This window comes from Centropristis striata, chromosome 16, assembly GCF_030273125.1.
Source record: "Centropristis striata isolate RG_2023a ecotype Rhode Island chromosome 16, C.striata_1.0, whole genome shotgun sequence".
Lineage (NCBI taxonomy): Eukaryota > Metazoa > Chordata > Actinopteri > Perciformes > Serranidae > Centropristis > Centropristis striata.
In genome coordinates this window covers 23,332,090-23,353,220 of record NC_081532.1, presented here as the reverse complement: position 1 = coordinate 23,353,220, position 21,131 = coordinate 23,332,090, and the positions used below count along the sequence as shown (strand labels likewise).

Below are 21,131 nucleotides of genomic sequence, written 5' to 3'. Positions count from 1 at the left end.
GGGGTGAACAGACTCTGTCCTCCGGGGCCCAGCATGTAGTTTTAACCCTTTGGGGTTATTCAACACAGGCCTGGTAGCTCAGGTCAGTGCAATATAGTTTTTTTGTTTTTGTTTTTTTAAACCCAATTATAATATATTCATGAAATGTAAGTGCAATATTTAAATCTGTTTCTCTGATGATGCTGCTGCTGTGATGATGATGATGGTGATGATGATGATGATGATATCTGAGGCTTTAACTTGTTGATGCTTTTAATTTTCGTATGCTGTATGCATTTTATTGTCATGTGGAAGTTATCATGTTGTTCTCTATCTGTGATCGACCAAAAAAAAGTCTGAATGTTTCATGTTGTTTATTTGTTGTTTGTCTGCAATGTGGGAGTCCTCCAGCAGGGGCGGGACTTACACCGCCGGGAGGAGCAGAAGAAGAAGGAGAGGCAGTAACGTTTCGCTGAGTTCTGTTCCAATTGGCTGACGGAGCTGCGGCTCGGCGGAGACTGCTCTGATCTGAACTTTAATTCAAACATTTAGTTAAAAACACGTATCAACGTTTGGAGTAAAGGGCGCCATCTTTAGTGTTCACTTCCTGTAAGTAGAACGGCTCGTCTCCGGTTTGTTCAGCTGTTTATGTGGCGGTTAGCGGGCTAATGCTAACAGTGCTAACGTTAGCTTCGGTTCATAAACATTGTTTCAGTTTCAGAGTTTGACTGGTAATCACCGTCTCACCGTCAGCTGTGTTTATCATTGGTAATACATTGTTATTATTATTGTTATTGTTGTTATCTCTGAACAGCGGTTGGCTCTTCTTCTGCAGGATTTACCAGCTGATCTCATTAACACCGAAGACTACAGCTGATCGCACAACATCCGGTCTGCTGATGAACAGACACGCAGGCAGGCAGACAGACAGGTAAACAGAGAGACAGGTGAGCAGAAAGACAGACAGACAGGTGAGCAGACAGACAGGTCCGATGGGGAACAGTGCTCTGAAGTCTCACCTGGAAACATCTCAGAAGACCGGAGTGTTCCAGCTGACGGGGAAGCACCTGCAGGAGGTCAGTGTGTGTGTGTCGTTTTTTTATAGAGTCAAAAATCACAAATGACGATGGGGGAGAGGGGAGAGAGAGAAAAGAAAAAAAATCCTGGTAGAGGCCAGCAGCAGGAGTCCTCGGAGGGACCAGCAGCAGGTGATGAGGCACAACCATTGACCAGTAGTGATGGTGAGTGTAGAGTGGACCAGGAGAGGAGCATACCCATCTGGGCCGACCAAGATCCACGGCTGTGTGACCAGCAGGAGAGAGAGACAGGACCACAGCTCCACGCCCTGTGGAAAAGAGAGCAAAGAAAAGTGGAGAACTCTGGGAAAATACAAGCTTGTCTCATGTATTATTGGGACATCAGAGAAAGAAGAAAAGACGGGCCCGGTGTATCGTGTCCCCCCACACATTGGGCCTATATTGGCATAGCTAGAGGCTGGTCCAAGGCATGCCTCAGCCAGCCCTAACTATAGGCTTTGTCAAAGAGGAAAGTTTTAAGTTTACTCTTAAATAAAGAGAGGGTGTCTGAAGTGTTTCCCACAGACCAGTTAGCAATGTGTGATGCTCCACTGACACCGGTGGGTGAATCGAGTGTCACAGTCTGGTGCAGTCGGTCATCGGGTGGATGCAGCGGGCGGTGTTCAACACTTTCTGAAGCTGCCACATGAAAAAACCTGTTTCTATTGTTCTTCAGAGTCACCTGCTGAGACACTATAAAGCTACAGCATTTCAGCTCAATCTTACTTCTTTAAAAGTAAGTTATTTAAGAGAAGACAACTAAAAACATTTTTACCAGAACCCTGCCTGGTTTCATTCCTCACCCCAACTAGTTCAATCTTTAGATTCTGTGACAGGAATGATTTGCACAAAACAACTTCAATTGGAGGTTTTTATTTCAAATAATTAACTTAAGACCTACCTCAACCAATAACCTGTTCTAACTGTTTTGGTAAAATAATGTAAAAAATAAAATGTATATAAATAAAATAAAGAAAATAGAGAAACTACCTAAGGAACAAAGCCTGATTCAGATTCTGTAGCCTATTTAGTGCACAGCTTCATGTCCTATCAGAACACCTAATTTTTCTTGGCTTCCTGAAAAACAACTCAAGTCTTTATAAGGGACCTCCTTGGGTTCAGGCCCATTTATGGATAGTCTTGCTTGAGAAACAGCAAAAAAACAGCCACAGACAAATCAGAATTAAAATAGGCTACTTTCCCCACTAGTTTTTTTTTTTTTTTTAATTTAAAGTCTAAACTTCTCTGTTTCCACCTCACCTGTTGTTTCAGCAGCTGCCTGTCTTACAAGAGCATTTTGTCTACTGTCCTCCTCTATTTCTCCCTGAGCACCACTGTTTGATGCCTATAGAACATTCAGATAAATTAACGTTTACGAGCCATTTGACTGTTCAACTTTGTTTCAGACTGATACCTCCTCATGCTGCTCCTTGTCCTCTTGACGAGTCCGTTTTTGCCGTGGAAAAAAACTTTCAATACTCATCTGGATTAAAGCAGGAAACATTCAGAAAAACTACTGATAACTACAACAATAATGATATTCATAATAACTTAAAAAATGTGGTCTATTCTTTTTGATTTGACTGTGGGCATAGTAGTCTACTCTATCCCCTCAAATATTAGGGCTGTAAAGTCCTAAATTCTTTAAATATATAACTTTATTATCATTTTAAACCCTTTTAGGTGAGAAAGTAGCCATTTAGATCCCCAGTGCGTCGTTAATTTGTCTAAATACCAGCTGTTTACAATTTTGTTCGGACGAATTCGGCGCTACTCTAGCCGTCGTGAGCAACGCACTTCCGGTTACATTCACAAAAAAACGCCCGTTGCCCTTTATAACGTTAGAATTTGTGCTTTTACTTTGAAAACAGGAAGCGAACCTACCCTCGATGTAGCTAGCTTGAAGCAGCCGCTTTGACTGCTCTCGTCCCGTTAACGGCATTTAAGGAAACCATTAAATATGCCTTAACGTTACCGGAGAGTCTTGACAGCTCTGAGACCGGCCCGGTTCATTGTAAAACATTTATTTATTGATGTGAATGTGGTGTTTTCTGTGTGTTGGCTAACGTTACAGACGTTACAGTTTTTTTAATCCCCTAGAGAGGAAAAAAAAAAACAGAATCATTTTGTGGCGGTCGGTCTCTATTCTGTGGCGGTGCGCCACAGAATGGTCTATGTGTGGGAAACACTGGTCTGCCTCCTGTACTGAGACTGGAAGATGATTCCACAGGAGAGGAGCTTGATAACTGTGTGTGCATTACAGTGTGTGTCTCTCAGTGTGTGTGTGTGTGTGTGTGTGTGTTTTCCAGTTCCCTGAGGAGCTCCAGAGACTGACCTCTAACCTGCGGACCGTCGACCTCTCAGGGAACAAGATCGAGATCCTACCTGAAGCTGTCGGCAACTTCCTGCAGCTGAAGAGCCTCACACTGAACCATAACAGGCTGGGTACACACACACACACACACACACACACACACACACACACACATACATACACACACATACATCACATACACACACACACACACACACACACACACTGAAACATAACAGGCTGTGTGTACACACACACACACACACACACACACACACACACACTGAACTCTTACAGACTCCCTTTAGTATAAATCTATAAGTTCTGCAGCTCAGTAGAATTATGGCTATTTGCTGATTTGTCTGATGAATTATTTTTTGAAAATGTGAATCAAACAATCTATATAAAGATCTCTCTACATGTTGAATTTTTTCTGTACTCTCCTCTCTGCTCTGTGTAAACAGCCTCTCCTGTCCTCTCCTCTCTGCCCTGTGTAGAGTTTGTCTCTTGGACAGTTTTCAGACGTCTTGAAGTAAACATTGAGTTTTGACTTGTGTCTCTAACGTCTCGCGGCGTCCTCTGTCCTCAGCTGGCCTCCCCGCTGACATCGGGAAGTTGAAGAAGCTGGAGACTCTGAGTCTGAGTGGGAACCGGATCCAGCAGCTGCCCCCCACCATGGGCCAGCTCCGGGCCCTGCGGACCCTCAACCTGTCTGGGAACCAGATCTCAGAGTTCCCCTCTGGACTAGGGTCCCTGAGACACCTGGACCTGCTGGACCTGTCCCGCAACCAGATCAGGAGCGTCCCCGCCGCCGTGTCCGAGCTGCAGGCCATCGAGATGAACCTCAACCAGAACCAGGTACGGCGGTCTGGGCTTTTATTTATGCGAGTCAGAGCAGGAAGTCATTAACCCTTTGTGCTGATAGCTTACCTCTAAAGCAGAGGTGGATAATTAATTTTCCCAAGGGGCCACATGGCCAATACCACAAAGGTTGCGGCCAGACCAAAACTCTGAACTAAATTCTGCTCAATATTAATTTAATCGCTTTATAAAATACAGTAAATTATCTGGTTTTGAGCTACTACTGATAAGAATACATGGTATGATAAGACTGTTAATGTGGATACCCCAATCACTATATCACTTTTCCATTTATTTTAAACACAACTGTAAATGACCTTTAGCAAGGCTCCTATTGGTGTTTTTGTATTATCTAGCTTGTTGTTCATGTTTGTAAATTTTCTAGGTGATTTACAATGTTGTAATGCTTTTATTTTGAAAAGCTGCCATCCAGTGTGAAACGGGTCCTTTCATTTTCAAAGGTAGTGACAGGAAATAACAAGTGGAGCGGTTAAATGAAAAACGAACGGTTAATAATAACGAGTATGCCATAATTCATATAAAGTTGATATACATTATCAAAAAGGCTTCTATAGTGGCTGGGTGACAGGGCCAGAAGGTTTGTTAAAGTTTATTTTCTTCTTTCTTCTTTCTTTCTTCTTCTTCTGTCATATATATTAGTGGCTATATTTGTTGTCTTAACTATAGTGAAAGTGCTTGTTTGCTCAAGTGCTAATGCTAATATTTTTTATGGTTTTCCCACCTCGTAGCTCTTATGGTGGATTCACAAGGTGACCAAGGAATGTCTTGTGTTAATTTGTCATGAAGCTACGATTTTAAATAAATCTTGTGAACTATCAGTTAAATGTACTAAACATACATTCAAACTACAAGGACAGCCAACGGGCCGCCCAGTGCCCACATCAGCTGATCCTCCATCAGACAGAGGAGGAACTCAGAGGAGGAGACACGACATGATCCTGCAGGACCAGACTTTAAACTAACCCCAACCGCGCCCCCCCCCCCCCCCCCCCCCCGCTCCTCCTCAGATCTCGGTCCTGGCGGAGGAGGTGTCCCTCTGTCCTCGTCTGAAGGTTCTGCGTCTGGAGGAGAACTGTCTGGATCTGTCTTCGGTCCCTGTGTCGGTCCTCAGGGACTCTCAGGTGTCTCTGTTCTCTGTGGAGGGGAACTTGTTCGAGGTCAAGAACCTTCGAGACCTGGACGGGTACGACAAGGTCAGAACCACTTCCTGTCAGAACCATGAACTCTAACATATCAGTTTTACCCCTTTTCCACTAAAACAATCTACAAATCTACAGTCATTTATCAGAGATTTATCCAAAGTGACGTACATTTGAGAGATCATACAACGCAAGCAAAGATGAGGTCAAGAGATAACACAAGAAAAAAACAACAGTAAGTGGCATGGACTATGTTAAGTTCTGTTGGGATGTAAGTGCTTTTAAGTAGTGAGGGCAGATTTTTTGTGTGTGTTGATTCTGTGTGTAGTTGTTCAGTAAAGAGTTGGGTCTTCAGTCTCTTCTTAAAGATTGATAAGGACTCAGCAGATCGGATTGAGTTTGGAAGTTGGTTCCACTACCGAGGCACAACAGAGGAGAAGAGTCTGGTTTGAGACATAGAGCCCTTCAGAGAGGTGCAGTAATCTAAAGGTGATAACATGAGGGCCTGAACCAGGAGTTATGTGGATTGTTCGGTCAGGTAGGGTTTGATCGTTCTGATGTTGTACAGGGAGAATCCACAAGATCTGGCAGTTGACGACACATGAACCTTGAAGATCAGTTGGTCATCAGTCATGACACCCAGGTTCCCTGCAGAGCTTGTGGGACGAGTTGCATGGATCCAAGCTGAAGATTCATAGGCTGATATAAGGTGGGACAGGGTGGGATGACGAGGAGCTCCGTCTTTGAGAGGATGAGCTGAAGGTGATGTTCTGTCATCATGTGGAGATATCAGCAATACAAGCAGAGATACAAGCCAAGAAGGGGGCCTAACACTGATCCCTGAGGCACCCCAGTGGAAAGATTTTGTAGTTTGGACACTTCTCCCTTCCAAGATACTTTTAAAAGATCTCCCTGAGAGGTGGGATTCGAACCATGGGAGGACTGAACCTGAGATACCAGCTCAGAGTGTAGAGAGAAGGATCTGGTGGTTAACAGTGTGGAAGGCTACAGAGAAACCAGCAGCTGATGATTGCATCAAAACAAACCCAGTTCTGTATCCGTCTGTTATCGTCTGTTGTGGTGTTGCTCCTGACTCTTAGCAGACATCGTCACCAAACACGACTGTTACAAGCATCTGAGCGTCTCGTCTCGATGCTGCAGACTCAGAATACGTTCTTACATTAGCCTTTGTTGTGAGCTAACGCTGGCCTGTATCAATCACACTGCAGGTAAACAGATCAAATCAAGTGAATAAAACAGGTGTTGGTGTTGTTGGTCAGATAGTTGGTGCCGCTCTGGAACCAGAACTTGCAGAGAGCCGGTTCTTTGGCTGAACGAACACCAAGAACTAGTTCCAGATTAGGACCGGCTCTGATCTGTCCCTCATACTGCCCTGGTGGAAAAGGGGTCAATGAAGCGAAAGAAAGTGATTCAGCTGGTCTGTTCTTGTCTGTGATTGTCTGTGACTAGAGCAGTGCCTGTAGGAAGTATGTATTCGTATAGTGGGAGATTAAGTAGATTTTTCAATTATGGCCTACGTCTGCAACTCCATAAAACACTTACTTTTCATAAGGTACACACACCATCCAGCACATACATATTGAACATTGATATTCGCTGGAAACTATTAGAATATTATTGGAAAACAGAACCTTGTGGCGCACTTTAAAACTCCAAAAGATAGGTAGGCTAATTAGATTTACAGATGACATGAGTCAGGTGTGGAAATCCAGAGTGAATTGTGTTACTGACCAGGTGTAGGCCTGTAACACAATGTGACGGAGCTCCCCTAAAAGGCGTCTGATTGGAAACAGTGCAATGCCACAACACATCCTATGTAAATAATGATATTTTGAAAAATTAATTAAAAAATCTTGAAATCGTGGATGCACACCTTGGTGCCATACGCAAGCCACATACTAAATCTTAGGTCAATCTGACTGTCAGCGAGCTATGCCCTAGACACACACACACAGACACTTCTTGCTTTATAGACGGATAGATGGTCTGTTCTGGTTTCTGTTGTCCCCCCTCAGTACATGGAGCGCTTCACAGCCACGAAGAAGAAGTTCACCTGAAGTCTTTGAGTCTGGACCTCAGACCACCTGGAGGCGGGGCCAGCTGAGACTCCGCCCACCGCCGCCACTGCTTCTTCTTCTGCTGCTAATTCCGACCTCACAGCCGCCGGGACCCCCAGCACCGAAACCCCCAGACCCTCCAAAGCCCTGCCCCCCTTCCTGCTGGACTGAGCAGACCTGCTTCTGTCGGATTAATTTAACCTGCAGAGATTTCTAACAGACGGAGACAGAGAAGACAGACAGAGAAATGGAGGGAGAGACATACAGAGAGAGACAGACAGACAGAGACAGACAGACAGACAGACAGAGACAGACAGATGGAGAGACAGACAGACAGACAGAGACGGAGAGACAGACGGGTGTCCACTTGGGGGCGGGAGACATGAAGGACAGGTCTCCCAGAGAGAGGGACGGACGAGGATGGCAGAGATTCAGGGACGCGTCACTCTGAAAACGTTTCATGAATTCTCTTTGTTTTCATCAGGAAATATACAACAAAATAAAATAAAATCTTCAATAATTGGGAAAATTTTGAGTCAAAAACAAGAACAAAGAAATTAAAATAGATCAACTCGATAAATTATTTTTTATCTAATTTTATTTCTTTGCTTTTTCTCCAAATATTTTAAAATGAAAAACAGAAGAGATTAAAATAAACATTTATTTCATTTTTCATATAAAAACTTTTATTCTTGTTTATATTTTAAATATTACATTCAGTATTTTATGGTTTCATATGAACTAAAATGAAGACAATATTTATCCCTCTGCACACCGGTGAACGGCATGCTGGGAGCTGCAGTTCGCTGCCTATTATTTTACTTTGTATTAATTCTACTTTTTGTCCTGATGGAAACAAACTGGAATATGAATTCTTCTCATTTAACAGTGTTAATATTTGATTTATTGAAATAAAAGTGGATCAGCTGCTGTTTGAAATAAATAATTATTTCTGTTCCTGACCAATAGATTAGAATGTTATCAAATTTAATATATATATTAAATCATATATATTACATAAAGATAGTATTTACTGGACAGATTACTCAACAACTTTAAATATAAATCATTTAAAACAAATGTTATGTGAATAAATTATGTAACTGTGATATTTCTTATAGATTTATTATTTTATATCATTCCTGATGACGTTTTAACATAAATCCTCTAAAAGTTTAATTTACAACTCAGAGGGTCGACTGTGTTCTGCAGGTTCTCTGGTTCTTCATCCCACAGTCCACAAACATGCAGCTCAGGTTTAACTGGTGACTCTAAATTGCCCGTTGGAGTGAATGAGAGCGTTTTGTGTGTCTCACCTGTCAGCTGATTGGCTTCATCCGTCTGTTGTAGTTCATTATCATTTTATGTTTAAAACTTTATTCTGACGAGTCACTGAAGTAAACACTGTTCTTTCACAACGTCACAGAACAAACGCCTCCCTCTTTACACACACACACACACACACACACACACACACAGACACACAGAGACAGAAACATATGGTCCCTACCTGGCAAATACTTCATCACAAATAAAATCAAAGAAGTGTCCGTCAAACTCATCCACCGAATCTATCCCTCCAATCTATTTATGCAAAGATATAAAAAAGACATCGGCGAATTCTGCTCCTTCTGTGAACAGGCTCCAGAAGATCTTTACCACCTCTTCTAGTCATGTCCCCACCTGCAGACGTTTTGGAAAAATGTTACCACATTCATTTGTCAACATATTGACAAAAACTTTGTTTTGGATTATCAAAATGTATTGTTTGGTTTCTTTTTAGTCCCATTCCCCCCAGTGGACCAATATTAAATAGTTAATTTAATATTATTTTTAGCCAGAGCTCATATGCTCACATGCATGAAATTCACTAATCAAATACCATGTACTTACCGTCTTGAAAGGGAAATCTAACAATACATTAATACAATTACTCAATCCGAAAACAAGAAAGCCATAAAGACTCTAGAATTATTTTCTCTGTTTCTGTGTTTTTGAAGTGACTTTGTCTCGGCCTACCAGAAATGTACCTTGCCTTCCTGCACTCTATGATCTAACATAACTATTAATTGTAATTTTGTTATTCTCGCATGTAACCCCCCTCACTCCTTATTTTGCTGTTTGTTTTTTAATGTCAATGTCAATTAAAAAAACAAAACACACACACACACACACAAAAACAATGTAACACACTACCGGTTTTATCATCCCTAAAAAATATAATTCCAAGTTATTATTAATTTTCTGTAGTTGCTATTAAACTTGATAACAATAAAGCTTGATAACAACTACATAAACGGGTATTGCTGAATAAATAACAGCTGCTCAACAGTTTAAACTAGTAATAAACAAAAACAGAAGAAATCAAATCAAATATCTATAATCAGATAAAAACAAGACAAATAAAAAAATAGAATAAAATAAACTTGCTACACTCACGTATCCAAATATTTAACTTATATTTAATTTTTTAAAAGTTTTATATAAATCAATCCATAATATTCTCCATGAAAGTTAACTAAAATATGACAAGTTTAAAGAAAACACTCGTTATTTTATTTTGAAGGCAATTTCCGGTGTGTGTGTGCGTGTGTGTGTGTGTGTGTGTGTGTATGTATGAGACTGTGACGTCACTCGGCAGAGCGGATTGTGTGCAGTGTGAGACTCTGCGGGTTTCTCTCCTCGGTCAGTGAAAGTGAATCTCTGTATCTCGGTCTGGTTTCCTGAGCGAGCCTCCTCCATGAACCGGGACTTTTCGCCGCCTCGCCGCCTCGCTCCGCCGCTGAGAACCCTATTAGTCCGGCCGGAGATGAGGCTCCAGTGAAGCAGACCGATCCGAGCCGAGCTAAGCGGCTAACGCTTCCAGAAGGTCCGGACGGAGACCCTGAGAAGATGAAGCTGGTTCTGTGTGTTTTGGTGTGTTTCCTGCAGTGCCCCGGAGGGAGCGGCGGGCCCGGTGAGTCTGGAGTCTCTGAGGATTATGGAGTTTGTTGAAAGTTTGTTCTGTTCCACTTTACAAGGTCAAAACTCAAAAACAGTGTTTAAAGTTTTGTAGCGTTTCGACAAATATTAACATCTGACCAACTTCTCTCAGAAATTTAAATAAATGTTAGTGAGCCTATCGAACTGTCGGCGTGAAGCCAAACAACAAACAAACAGTTTAACCGCAGAGAGAATCAGGAACTTTCTTAGTTTCCAGAATGATTCAGAGACCTAAAGAGTTCTCAGTCTGTTGTTTTACAGAAACCAGCTAACGAGCTAAATGTTTGATTTAAGACTCAAACTGGACAAAGTTCAGCTTCCATGTTGAAACACGAGACTTAATAATAATAATAATAATAATAATTATTATTATTATTATTATTATCAGACTGATGATCACAGAATGAGCTAGCTGCAGTAAAACAAACATTATTTAAACTTTAACCTGAATTCTTTTCTAATTCATCTGTTATAAAGTTCTGACTCGAGATCAGCAACATGACGAACCACCTGCAGGTCAAAGGTCAGAGTTCGGAGGTTAGAGGCCACTGACATTTGTCTGTGTGTGGGATCTTTGGTGTGTTTTAGACTAAAACCTTTAATTGATCTGTTGATTGATCAGCTGATCAGATTCTGTCGAACATTAAAGTCTCAACAGAACTTTCATTGGTTCGGCGCCCCCTGTGGACAGAGAGTTAACTACACCCAGTCCCCCAGTCCTGGTTCACACTGGGTCCACGTTGGCTGCCAGGAGGCCAGGGGCCAACCCAGACCCCTTTCATGGTCAGACGCACCCCGCCAACCCCCTTCAGACTCTGACCTGCTAAAAGTTCCTGGTGGTTGAGAAACTGTCAGAATATTTATATATAAATATTTAATAAGATATTAAAAAAAGTTGATGAGGTCATCACCGTGATGACATCACCAGCAGAGGGAAATTATGTCATCAGGAGTGGAGGGAGATGATGTCACCGTCAGCTGATGGTCGATGATGTCATCTCTCTGTGACGATGCCTTCATGTGATGTCGTGACATTTCAGCTCTTCCATTATATTTATTATACAGTCAAACTTTTCAAACGGCAATGAAAACATTAGAATGAACATAATAATGATGAGTAAATGAAACTGAATTAATATAAATGTGAACTTTCAGGTTTTCTCTTTTAATACAAATATTACATTTGACGGTTTCAGATTCTTTCATTTGAGAATTTTCTGCTTTTTCTTCTCTTCTGTGATAAAGTGAATATTTTTGGGTTGCTGATGATAAAGATAGAAGAGATGAAAAATAATTTAAAGGCCTCGTTCTGTTTGAATGTAAATTTAATTATAACTAGGGCTGCAAGCAGCAGTGAATGGGCGCTCGCACCCAACACGTGTTGGGGAGCTGGCTGGTCGCCAGCAGGCACAGCGGTGGTTTCAGACATTGAAAATGTCATGTAAATCGGATGGGATCGGTTTGTAGTATGAGGCTGCTTTCCTATTGTCTGTAGGGGGCGCTATGACTTTTACTGCATGTTGAGATAGGGATGTATTCAGGCATGGACTCTTGGGAATCGTAACAAATTTGGGGCAGATTGGACAATGCATGGTGAAGTTACAACAACTTCCTGTTTCACGGCGTGGATGGTCACCACGGCAAAAGCATGCAATAAAAAGACAAAAGCTTCATGATCTAACATCATGGAGGGGTTAAGTCTGTGCTGACCTGATTTGAGGTAGATCTGTTCAAACATTACGAAGCAAGACATCCCAGTATAAAACATGTCACTTCCTGTTTCCAGCAGGAGGCGCTATGACTATGATTCAAAATGGTCCAGCAGATGTCTTCAGGCCGTGATTTGTATCAAACCTGAGAAGTTTGGAAAAGATCAGAACACGTGTAGTGGAGTAACAGCAGGCAAAGCCTCATATACTCCTCAAGGCTGTTCTGACAAAGTTTGAAGTTGATCAGATCAACCGTCCTTGGAGAAGAACATCAAAGTATAGAGACAATAACTTCTTGAAGCAGGTAGGAGGAGCTGTGACTATAACTCATCGTCACAAAGATGTCTTCAGGCTGGGTCTGTGATCATTCATGAGAGGTTTGGACAAGATTGGACAATGTTCACTCATGTTTAAAACTACTTCCTCTTTTATGGCAATAGAGTGAAATTTGAGCCCTTGCCCTTTGATAAAAAGTTAAAAGCTTCGCAATTTGTCTTTATACATGTCTTATGAGTGGGTCCTGCTGACTTTTTTGTTTGTCTGGAGTTCTATATACCTACCGAATTTTTTTAAAGATTATTTTTTTGGCATTTTACATGCTTTTTATTGAAAGTGAGAGACAGATAGAAAGGGGGTGACAGAGGGGAGGACATGCGGCAAAGGGAGCTCAGGCCGGATTCGAACCCGGCTCCACCGCAGCGAGGACTGTAGCCTCTATACATGGGGCGCCTGTGTAACCCAGTACGCTACAGACCACCCCAACCTACCGTATTTTACATTTTTGTCAATCTTGGAGCTCAGGAAATAATGTGGGGGGCGCTACAGAGCCAATTTGCCACGCCCATTCCTGAAACCCATATCGTATCGCAATTTTTAAAAAAGTTAAAAGCTCTGCAATTTATCTTTGTACATGTCTTATGAGTGGACTGACCAGATTTGAAGCCGGTCGCGTAAAATCTCTAGGAGGAGTTTGTTAAAGTATGACACGTGGAAATGTTGAAAAAATGGCCATACAACTCAAAATGGCCGACATCCTGTTGAGTTTAAGATATGGGTCCTGCTGACGTTTTTGTTTGTCTGGAAGAGTTCTATATGCCTCGCAAATTTTATAAATTTTTGTCAATCTTGGAGCTCAGGAAATAATGTGGGGGGGGCGCTACAGAGCCAATTTGCCATGCCCATTCCTGAAACCCATACCAGATCGCTATTTTCGCCAAGCCCAACAACTGTGCCAAATTTCGTTCGTTTTCGAGTAGCCTCATTTTTTCCTCCAAAGTGATGAAATATGAAAAAGAAGGAGAAAAATAATCCTTGTGGATACAATAGGTCCCTCACTGACTGAATCAGTGCTCGGGCCCTAAAAATAATCCTTGTGGATACATTAGGTCCCTCACTGACTGAGTCAGTGCTCGGGCCCTAATTAATGAACACATTGTTTGATGCAGGCGTGGCGTTCACCAAGCACCCGTCCAATCAGACGGTGTCTCAGGGGAACGCGGCGAGGCTGGGCTGCGCCGTGCAGGGCGTCTCAGAGCCCGACATCACCTGGATGAAGGATGGAGAAAAACTGTACAGCACCGACCAGATGTTCATCACCCTGGGAGAGCAGCACTGGGAGACATACCACAGGTCAGAACCATATATCAATATATCAATACATCAATGTATCAATACATCAATATATACATTAATACATCAGTAAATAGTTTCATCACACTGGGAGAGCAGTACTGGGAGACATACCACAGGTCAGATATATACATCAATATATCCATCAATATATCAATCAACATATCAGTAAATATATTCATCAGTGGTAGACCTACCACTGGTCAGAACCATCAATACATTGATATATCAATACATCAATACAAACATCAATTTATCAATACATCAATATATCAATCAATATATCAGTAAATATATTCATCAGTGGGAGACCTACCACTGGTCCCATCAGTATAAATATCAATCAGTTTATTGATCAATCTATCAATGAAAGTACAGGGCAATATGTCTGAACAAGTCCTCCAGCTGCTTCACAGTAAAAGTCCAGCTGTTTAACAATAAAAGTCTTCCAGCTATTTCACAATAAAAGTCTTCCAGCTATTTCACAATAAAAGTCCTCCAGCTGTTTCACAATAAAAGTCCTCCAGCTGTTTCACAGAAAAAGTCCTCCAGTTCCTTCACATTAAAAGCCTCCCAGCTGATTGAGGTTTTCCTGGAATGTGGTTTTATTTTCATCTTTTTTAATATTTCTGTCACATTATTATCACTTGTAGATACAATAAGTTTGTAATAATTTGAATTGAGACATTAAACAGTTTGTTCCCTGGTATCTGTGTTAACCATGGAGAGTTGAGGATCAGGATCAGGTGCTGCTTCTGTTTGATGGTTAAACAGCTCGTTGACAGTAAATACGGGGACGGTGTCCTCGTTCTCTGAAGGACGAATCACAACACTGAAAACACAGAACGTCTCAGGCTCTCTCTCTCTGAGTTTGAGACATGAAATAAAATGTAGCCAATAAATATTAACAGTTCCTGAATCAAAGATGCCAAAAGGTCCCGGTTCAGTCCCTGGTCCCGGTCCAGTCCCTGGTCCCGGTCCAGTCCCTGGTCCCGGTCCAGTCCCTGGTCCCGGTTCAGTCCCTGGTCCCGGTTCAGTTTCTGGTCCTGGTTCAGTCTCTGGTCCTGGTTCAGTTCCTGTTGTGTTGTGGTTACAGTGTGAAGTCGGTCCAGCAGCAGGATGCGGGTCAGTACTGGTGTGAGGTGGAGTTCCATGGACTCACGTTCTCGTCGGAACGGGCCTGGATCACGGTGGAAGGTGAGGACCCTGAACGCAGTGCCATAGTGATCCTGAACACCTTGTCAGGTTTCCCATCATGCCCCTGTGCTTCCCGTCCTCAGGTGTGCCTCACTTTGTCTCGGAGCCTCAGGACGTGTCCACGCTCCCCAATGCCGCCTTCAACCTGACCTGCGCCGCCGTTGGCCCGCCGGAGCCAGTGGAGGTGCTGTGGTGGCTGGGCGGCATGCAGGAGGGCGAGCCCCGCCCCTCGCCCTCTGTCCTCCACGTCCCAGGTCAGAACATCTCTGATGTCTGTAATAACTGTCTGTCTGTCTGTCTGCCTCTCTGCCTGCCTGTCACTCTGCCTGTCTGTCTGCAGGAGTGAACAGCAGTGTGAAGTTTTACTGTGAAGCGAAGAACACCAGAGGAATCTCCGTCTCCAGAACAGGAACTGTTTATATTAAAGGTGAGGTGTCTCTCAACTCGTCCTCGCCCCGTCTGTCTCTCAGCTCGTCCTCGCCCCGTCTGTCTCTCAGCTCGTCCTCGCCCCGTCTGTCTCTCAGCTCGTCCTCGTCCCGTCTGTCCCTCAGCTCGTCCTCATCCTGTCTTTCTCTCAGCTTGTCCTCGTCCCGTCTGTCTCTCAGCTTGTCCTCGTCCCATCTGTCTCTCACCTCGCCCTGTGTGTCTAACAGCTCGTCCTCACCCCAACTGTCTCTCAGCTCACCCCGTCTGTTTCTCAGCTTGTCCTCTCCCCATCTGTCTCCCAGCTCGTTTTGTCTGTCTCTCAGCTCGTCCTTGTCCCATCTGTCTCTCAGCTCGTCCTCGTCCCATCTGTCTCTCAGCTCGTCCCGATCCCGCCTGTCTCTCAGCTCGTCCTGTCTGTCTCTCAGCTGGTCCCCGCCCCATCTGTCTCTCAGCTCATCCTCACCCCATCTGTCTCTCAGCTTGTCCTCGTCCTGTCTGTCTCTCAGCTTGTCCCGTCTGGTTGTTGTTTGATGCTAATGCTTACGTTAGCACGCTGTGTCTCAGTGCTGCCGGCGGCACCAAGCGAGCTGAAGGTCGTCAGAGCGGAAAACAACGTCACGCTAACGTGGAAACCAGGATTCACAGGACACTCTGAGCTGTCTACCTGCAGACTGCAGGTAACACACACACACACACACACACACACACACACACACACACACACACACACACACATTATAAACTGACAGTAAGTGAAAAGTCTCCTGAGATTTTAATCTGTTTCATGTTAAAGTTCAGAGAGCTATTCTTACAGTCACTTTCTCATTGGGTTCTATGGGACATTTTATACAGTTTTTTGGGTATTTTTATGAAAACTGTAAAATAAAACAACACAGCACACCAGATCATTCTGCACGTTTTCATGTCTGGAAGATGAAGAATGATAATAAATACGGAGATTAAACAGTGAACTGTGGAGCTCATCTTCATCATCATGACCATCATCATCCCTATCACCACCATCATCTTTATCATCATTACCATCACCACCATTACCATCATCATCACCGAAATATCATCGTCATCGTCACCGAAATATCATCATTGTCACCATCATCACCAAAATATCATCGTCATCGTCACCGAAATATCATCATTGTCACCATCATCACCAAAATATCACCGTCATCGTCATCGTCATCGTCATCATCATCACCAAAATATCATCATCATCACCAAAATATGCCCTGTGCCTAAAAAGAGTAACCCCACCTCTGACAATGACTACATGACCTGTGGCCTTAACATCCCTGGTCATGAAAGGCTTTGAGAGACTAATGATCACACAACTACAGGCAGAGGTCAGTAAGTATGTTGACCCGCTTCAGTTTGCGTACAAACGTCACAGAGGGGTAGACGACGTCACGCTGACGCTGCTGCATGGAGCCTACACTCACCTTGAGAAGCCCAAGTCATTTCTACGGCTGGTGTTCATAGACTTCTCAAGTGCCTTTAATACTGTGCAACCCCATCTAATGGGACAACATCTTATCCAGATGGAGGTCAATCCCCACCGCATACTCTGGGTGCTCTCATTCCTGACAGACAGACACCAGAGAGTGAGAGTTAACGGCCACCTCAGCTCATCCAGAAGGATCTCTACAGGTGCTCCACAGGGCTCTGTCATCTCACCAGTTCTTTAAACTCTCTACACCTACGACTGCAGAAGCACAAACCCAGACATTACATACATCAAGTACTCTGACGACACTGTCATCATGGACTCCACCAACTCATCAGATCAGTTACAGTCTGAGCTGGCCACTTTTTCAGACTGGTGCAGTTGGAACTGCCTTAATCTCAATATCTCCAAAACAAAAGAACTAATAATAGACTTCAGAAAGGCCCCGTCCACCTTCCCCACTCTGACTGTCAACAACCAGCCGATAGAGAGGGTTGACACATAGATATCTTGGGACAATAATCAACCACAAACTCAACTTCAAAACAAATACTGATACCATCTACTCCAAGTGCCAGCAGCGTCTCTTTGTCCTTCGCAAACTCCAGGTCCACCAATCCGTTCTGACAGCATTCTACAGATGTTTCATTGAATCCATAATCACCTTCAACATCACTTCCTGGTTTGGAGCACTGTCCAACATCCATAGGAACCCACTAAACAGAATCATCGAACTGAGCAGCAAAATAATTGGACAACAGCAGGAATCACTCATCAGCATATACAACAAAAGGACTAAGCAAAAAGCAACACAAATCACTTTGGACATCACACACTCTCTACACAGCCAGTATTGCCTCTTACCCTCAGGCCACAGATACAGAGCACCTAAACTAAGGACAAATGGAGCCCTGTCAAGCTTTGTCCCGGCATCCATAAGACTTTTGAATGGTTGAACCCCCTTTTTTGAAGACCTGGACGCTATTTATTTTTTTAACTATTATTTATTGCCCCTCCACTATGGAGGTATTCATAATTTATTTATTTCACTAGGCTCAGCAAAGATTTTATTATCTGCCACATGTCTAGTGTGGGCTGATGGTGTGTGTGTGCGCGTGCGTGTGGATGTGTGTTTGTTTATTGTATGTATTGTTGTATTGTTGCTGCTCCTCCACATGTGAAGTTCCTAACGGAAAAAAAAGTTCTTTGAATTTGAATTGAATTGAATCATCACCAAAATATCATCATCATCATCATCATCAGCAAAATGTCATAAGATAAGAAATACTTTATTCATCCCAGCAGAGAAATTTAGGTGTTCCAGCAGCCAACATACACACAACACAACACATGTATACATACATATTCCACCTATACAGAACATGAGCCCACAATACATAGCCTAGTATAGAGGAAGTGGAATGCATGGTCCATGTGCATTAGTAGCTGTTACTCATAGATAATAGTTACAGCAAGTGTGCAAATATACAGGTGTGTAAATAAATAAATAAACATGTGTGCAAATATACATGTGCAAAAAACATGTGCAAAAATACAGTTTGGTAAATACAGTATAAGCAGCTAAGCTAAAATTTAAAGCTAAAGTTTAAATAAATATTAAATATTCTTCTGTCCTTACTAAAAGGGGAGTCATTATAAAGTGCAATTGCAGTAGGTAAAAACGTATTCTTGAATCTGTCCTTTTTGCAGCTTAGCTGCCGTAGTCTCCAACTAAAAACACTCTTTTGTTTACACACTAGACTGTGCAAAGGATGCGTGTTGTTGTCCATAATACTCAACAATTTCTGAACCATCTTTCTCTCCATCACCACCTCCAGGGACTCTACAGCAGTCCCCAGCACAGAGCCAGCCCTCCTAATCAGCTTGTTTAGCCTTTTAGAGTCACAAGCCCTTACGCCGCTGCCCCAACTGATGGCTGCAAAGAAAATGGCACTTGCCACAACAGAATGATAAAACATACATAACATTTTGCTACACACATTAAAGGACCTAAGCTTCCTCAAAAAGTAGAGTCTGCTCTGACCTTTCTTGTATACAGCCTCAGTGTGTTGCTTCCAGTCCAGTTTATTGTTCATGTGTACACCCAAGTATTTATAGCTCTCTACCACCTGCACTTCGTCCCCAAGGATAGAGATGGTGCTTAATTCAGGCCTGGCCCTCCTGAAGTCCACTACCATTTCCTTGGTCTTAGTTACATTTAAAACAAGGTGATTCTCCCCACTCCATACAACAAAGTCATCCACCAGCTGCCTGTATTCTGTCTCATCTCCACCACTAATAGGTCTGTAAGGCTATCAGAGTACGGGGAGGTAGTCGAAGGCCCCGTGCTGAACCTATTGAAAAACATGTTCAGCTCATTTGCCCTTTCCTGACTGCCTTCTACCTGATTTCCTTTCACCTTGAAACCGGTTATGGTTTTCATACCCTGCCACACATCCCTTATGTTGTTCTGCTGGAGCTTGCTCTCCAGCTTCCTCCTGTATGCCTCTTTGTTTTCTCTCAGCCTCACTTTTAACTCCCTCTGTACACTCTTCAGCAACTCTCTGTCACCGTCCCTAAATGCCTTCTTCTTCTTGTTTAGTAGTCCTTTTAAGTCACTGGTGATCCAGGGTTTGTTGTTTGCAAAGCACTTTACTTTCTTTGCAGGTACCACATTATCAACACAGAAAGAGATGTAGTCTGTTATACAGTCTGTCATGGAGTCAATGTTATTCCCATGTGGTTCACAGAGCACATCCCAGTCCGTAGCCTCAAAACACCCTTGCAGGAGCTCATTGGTTTCCTGAGACCACCTCCTGACTGTCCTTGTGGTTACCGGTTGCCGCTGTACAATGGGGGTATAGGTGGGACTCAGCAGAACCAGGTTATGGTCTGACCTGCCAAGGTGAGGAAGGGCTGTGGATCTGTATGCATCCAGTGTGTTTGCATACAGTAAATCCAGTGTTTTATTGTCTCTGGTATGGCACCTGACAAATTGGTGAAAAGTGGGGAGTGATGTAGAGAGAGAGGCATGATTAAAGTCCCCAGAGATTGCAACAAATGCATTTGGATGTTGTGTGAGTATTTTGGCAGTTACTGAGTTGATGATATCACATGCCATGTCCGCATCAGCTGACGGCAGTATATAAACAACAATGGCGACAGCACAGGTAAATTCCCTCGGGAGATAGTACGGACGCAGACTAACGGCTAACAGTTTGATGTTAGGGGTACAGATGCGCTCCTTTACTGTAATGTGAGAGGGATGGCACCATCGGTTATTCACAAGCAGAGCAAGCCCCCCTCCTCTCTTCTTACCGCTCAGCCTGTGATCCCGGTCAGCTCGCACAGTCATAAATCCATTCATAGTTGTGTTTGCATCTGGAATGTTCTCCTGCAGCCATGTCTCGGTGAAACACATTAAACTACATTCTCAATATTCACGCTGAGATCTTATGAGCGCTCCGAGTTCGTCCACTTTGTTCACCAACGACCTCACATTCCCCATGACGATCGAGGGGATGCAGGGCTTGAACCTTCTCCTCCTTACTTTCCTCATTAATCCGGCTCTACATCCTCGGCGTCTTCTCCTTAGCTCTTCTGGGATTTGGTGTCTCATTCCCGTAGAAGGTGGTGATTTGGAGAGCGCTAACAGCTCGTCACGCGTGTAAACAATACCACCAGCGTTGGCATACTGTCCCGACACGAGAAACATCATAAAAAAGGTATAAACTGCTAAAACTCGACTAATCCACTTAGTGTCCATCTCGACTAACTCGTAGGCTAAAAACAGGTGGCTTGACACGGAAACAAAACACTTTAAAACACGTAAAAACTTAAGACAAGCTGCTGCAACTGGCTGCCACTCTCGCGGCGCCACAACACACTCCACTCCAAATCATCATCATCATCATCACCAAAATATCATCAGCATCACCAAAATATCATCAGCATCACCAAAATATCATCAGCATCAGCATCACCAAAATATCATCAGCATCAGCATCACCAAAATATCACTATCATCACCAAAATATCATCATCACTATCTTCACCAAAATATCATCATCACTATCATCACCAAAATATCATCATCATCTTCATCACCAAAATATCATCATCACTATCATCACCAAAATATCATATTATCACCAAAATATCACCATCACTATCATCACCAAAATATCACCAATACTATCATCACCAAAATATCATCATCACTATTATCACCAAAATATCATCATCATCATCATCACCA

At 43.0% G+C, this 21,131-nt stretch overlaps 2 protein-coding genes across 3 annotated transcripts in view; both read left to right on the top strand.

The window, feature by feature from the left end:
* Positions 1 to 378: 378 nt before the first annotated feature.
* Positions 379 to 8,414, top strand: lrrc57 (leucine rich repeat containing 57). 2 transcript variants are annotated; one of them, XM_059353159.1, is made up of 6 exons: positions 379 to 588; positions 815 to 1,055; positions 3,365 to 3,500; positions 3,959 to 4,227; positions 5,259 to 5,444; positions 7,427 to 8,414. In XM_059353159.1, the coding sequence occupies exons 2-6, from the start codon at positions 972 to 974 to the stop codon at positions 7,466 to 7,468; spliced, it is 717 nt and encodes a 238-aa protein (XP_059209142.1). In that variant the 5' UTR covers positions 379 to 588; positions 815 to 971; the 3' UTR covers positions 7,469 to 8,414. The 2 variants fall into 2 exon arrangements, with proteins under 2 accessions (XP_059209142.1, XP_059209143.1); XM_059353160.1 differs by having other exon boundaries at positions 585 to 710.
* Positions 8,415 to 10,085: 1,671 nt separating this feature from the next.
* The window catches only part of tyro3 (TYRO3 protein tyrosine kinase), a 32,235-nt gene continuing 21,189 nt past the window's right edge, over positions 10,086 to 21,131 (top strand). Inside the window, exons 1-6 of the mRNA XM_059353158.1 lie at positions 10,086 to 10,424; positions 13,605 to 13,788; positions 14,885 to 14,985; positions 15,069 to 15,239; positions 15,326 to 15,412; positions 15,976 to 16,088. Of these exons, the coding sequence (XP_059209141.1) occupies positions 10,361 to 10,424; positions 13,605 to 13,788; positions 14,885 to 14,985; positions 15,069 to 15,239; positions 15,326 to 15,412; positions 15,976 to 16,088 (720 nt within the window). The 5' untranslated portion in view covers positions 10,086 to 10,360. The remainder of the gene's footprint in view (positions 10,425 to 13,604; positions 13,789 to 14,884; positions 14,986 to 15,068; positions 15,240 to 15,325; positions 15,413 to 15,975; positions 16,089 to 21,131) is intronic.

What these genes read in the sequence shown, in the direction of transcription:
- lrrc57 (XM_059353159.1), top strand. Translation starts at nt 972, where the DNA reads ATGGGGAACAGTGCTCTGAAGTCTCACCTGGAAACATCTCAGAAGACC. An exon ending in CGGGGAAGCACCTGCAGGAG is followed by an intron (nt 1,056 to 3,364) that starts GTCAGTGTGTGT and finishes TGTGTTTTCCAG; the next exon opens with TTCCCTGAGGAGCTCCAGAG. An exon ending in ACTGAACCATAACAGGCTGG is followed by an intron (nt 3,501 to 3,958) that starts GTACACACACAC and finishes CTCTGTCCTCAG; the next exon opens with CTGGCCTCCCCGCTGACATC.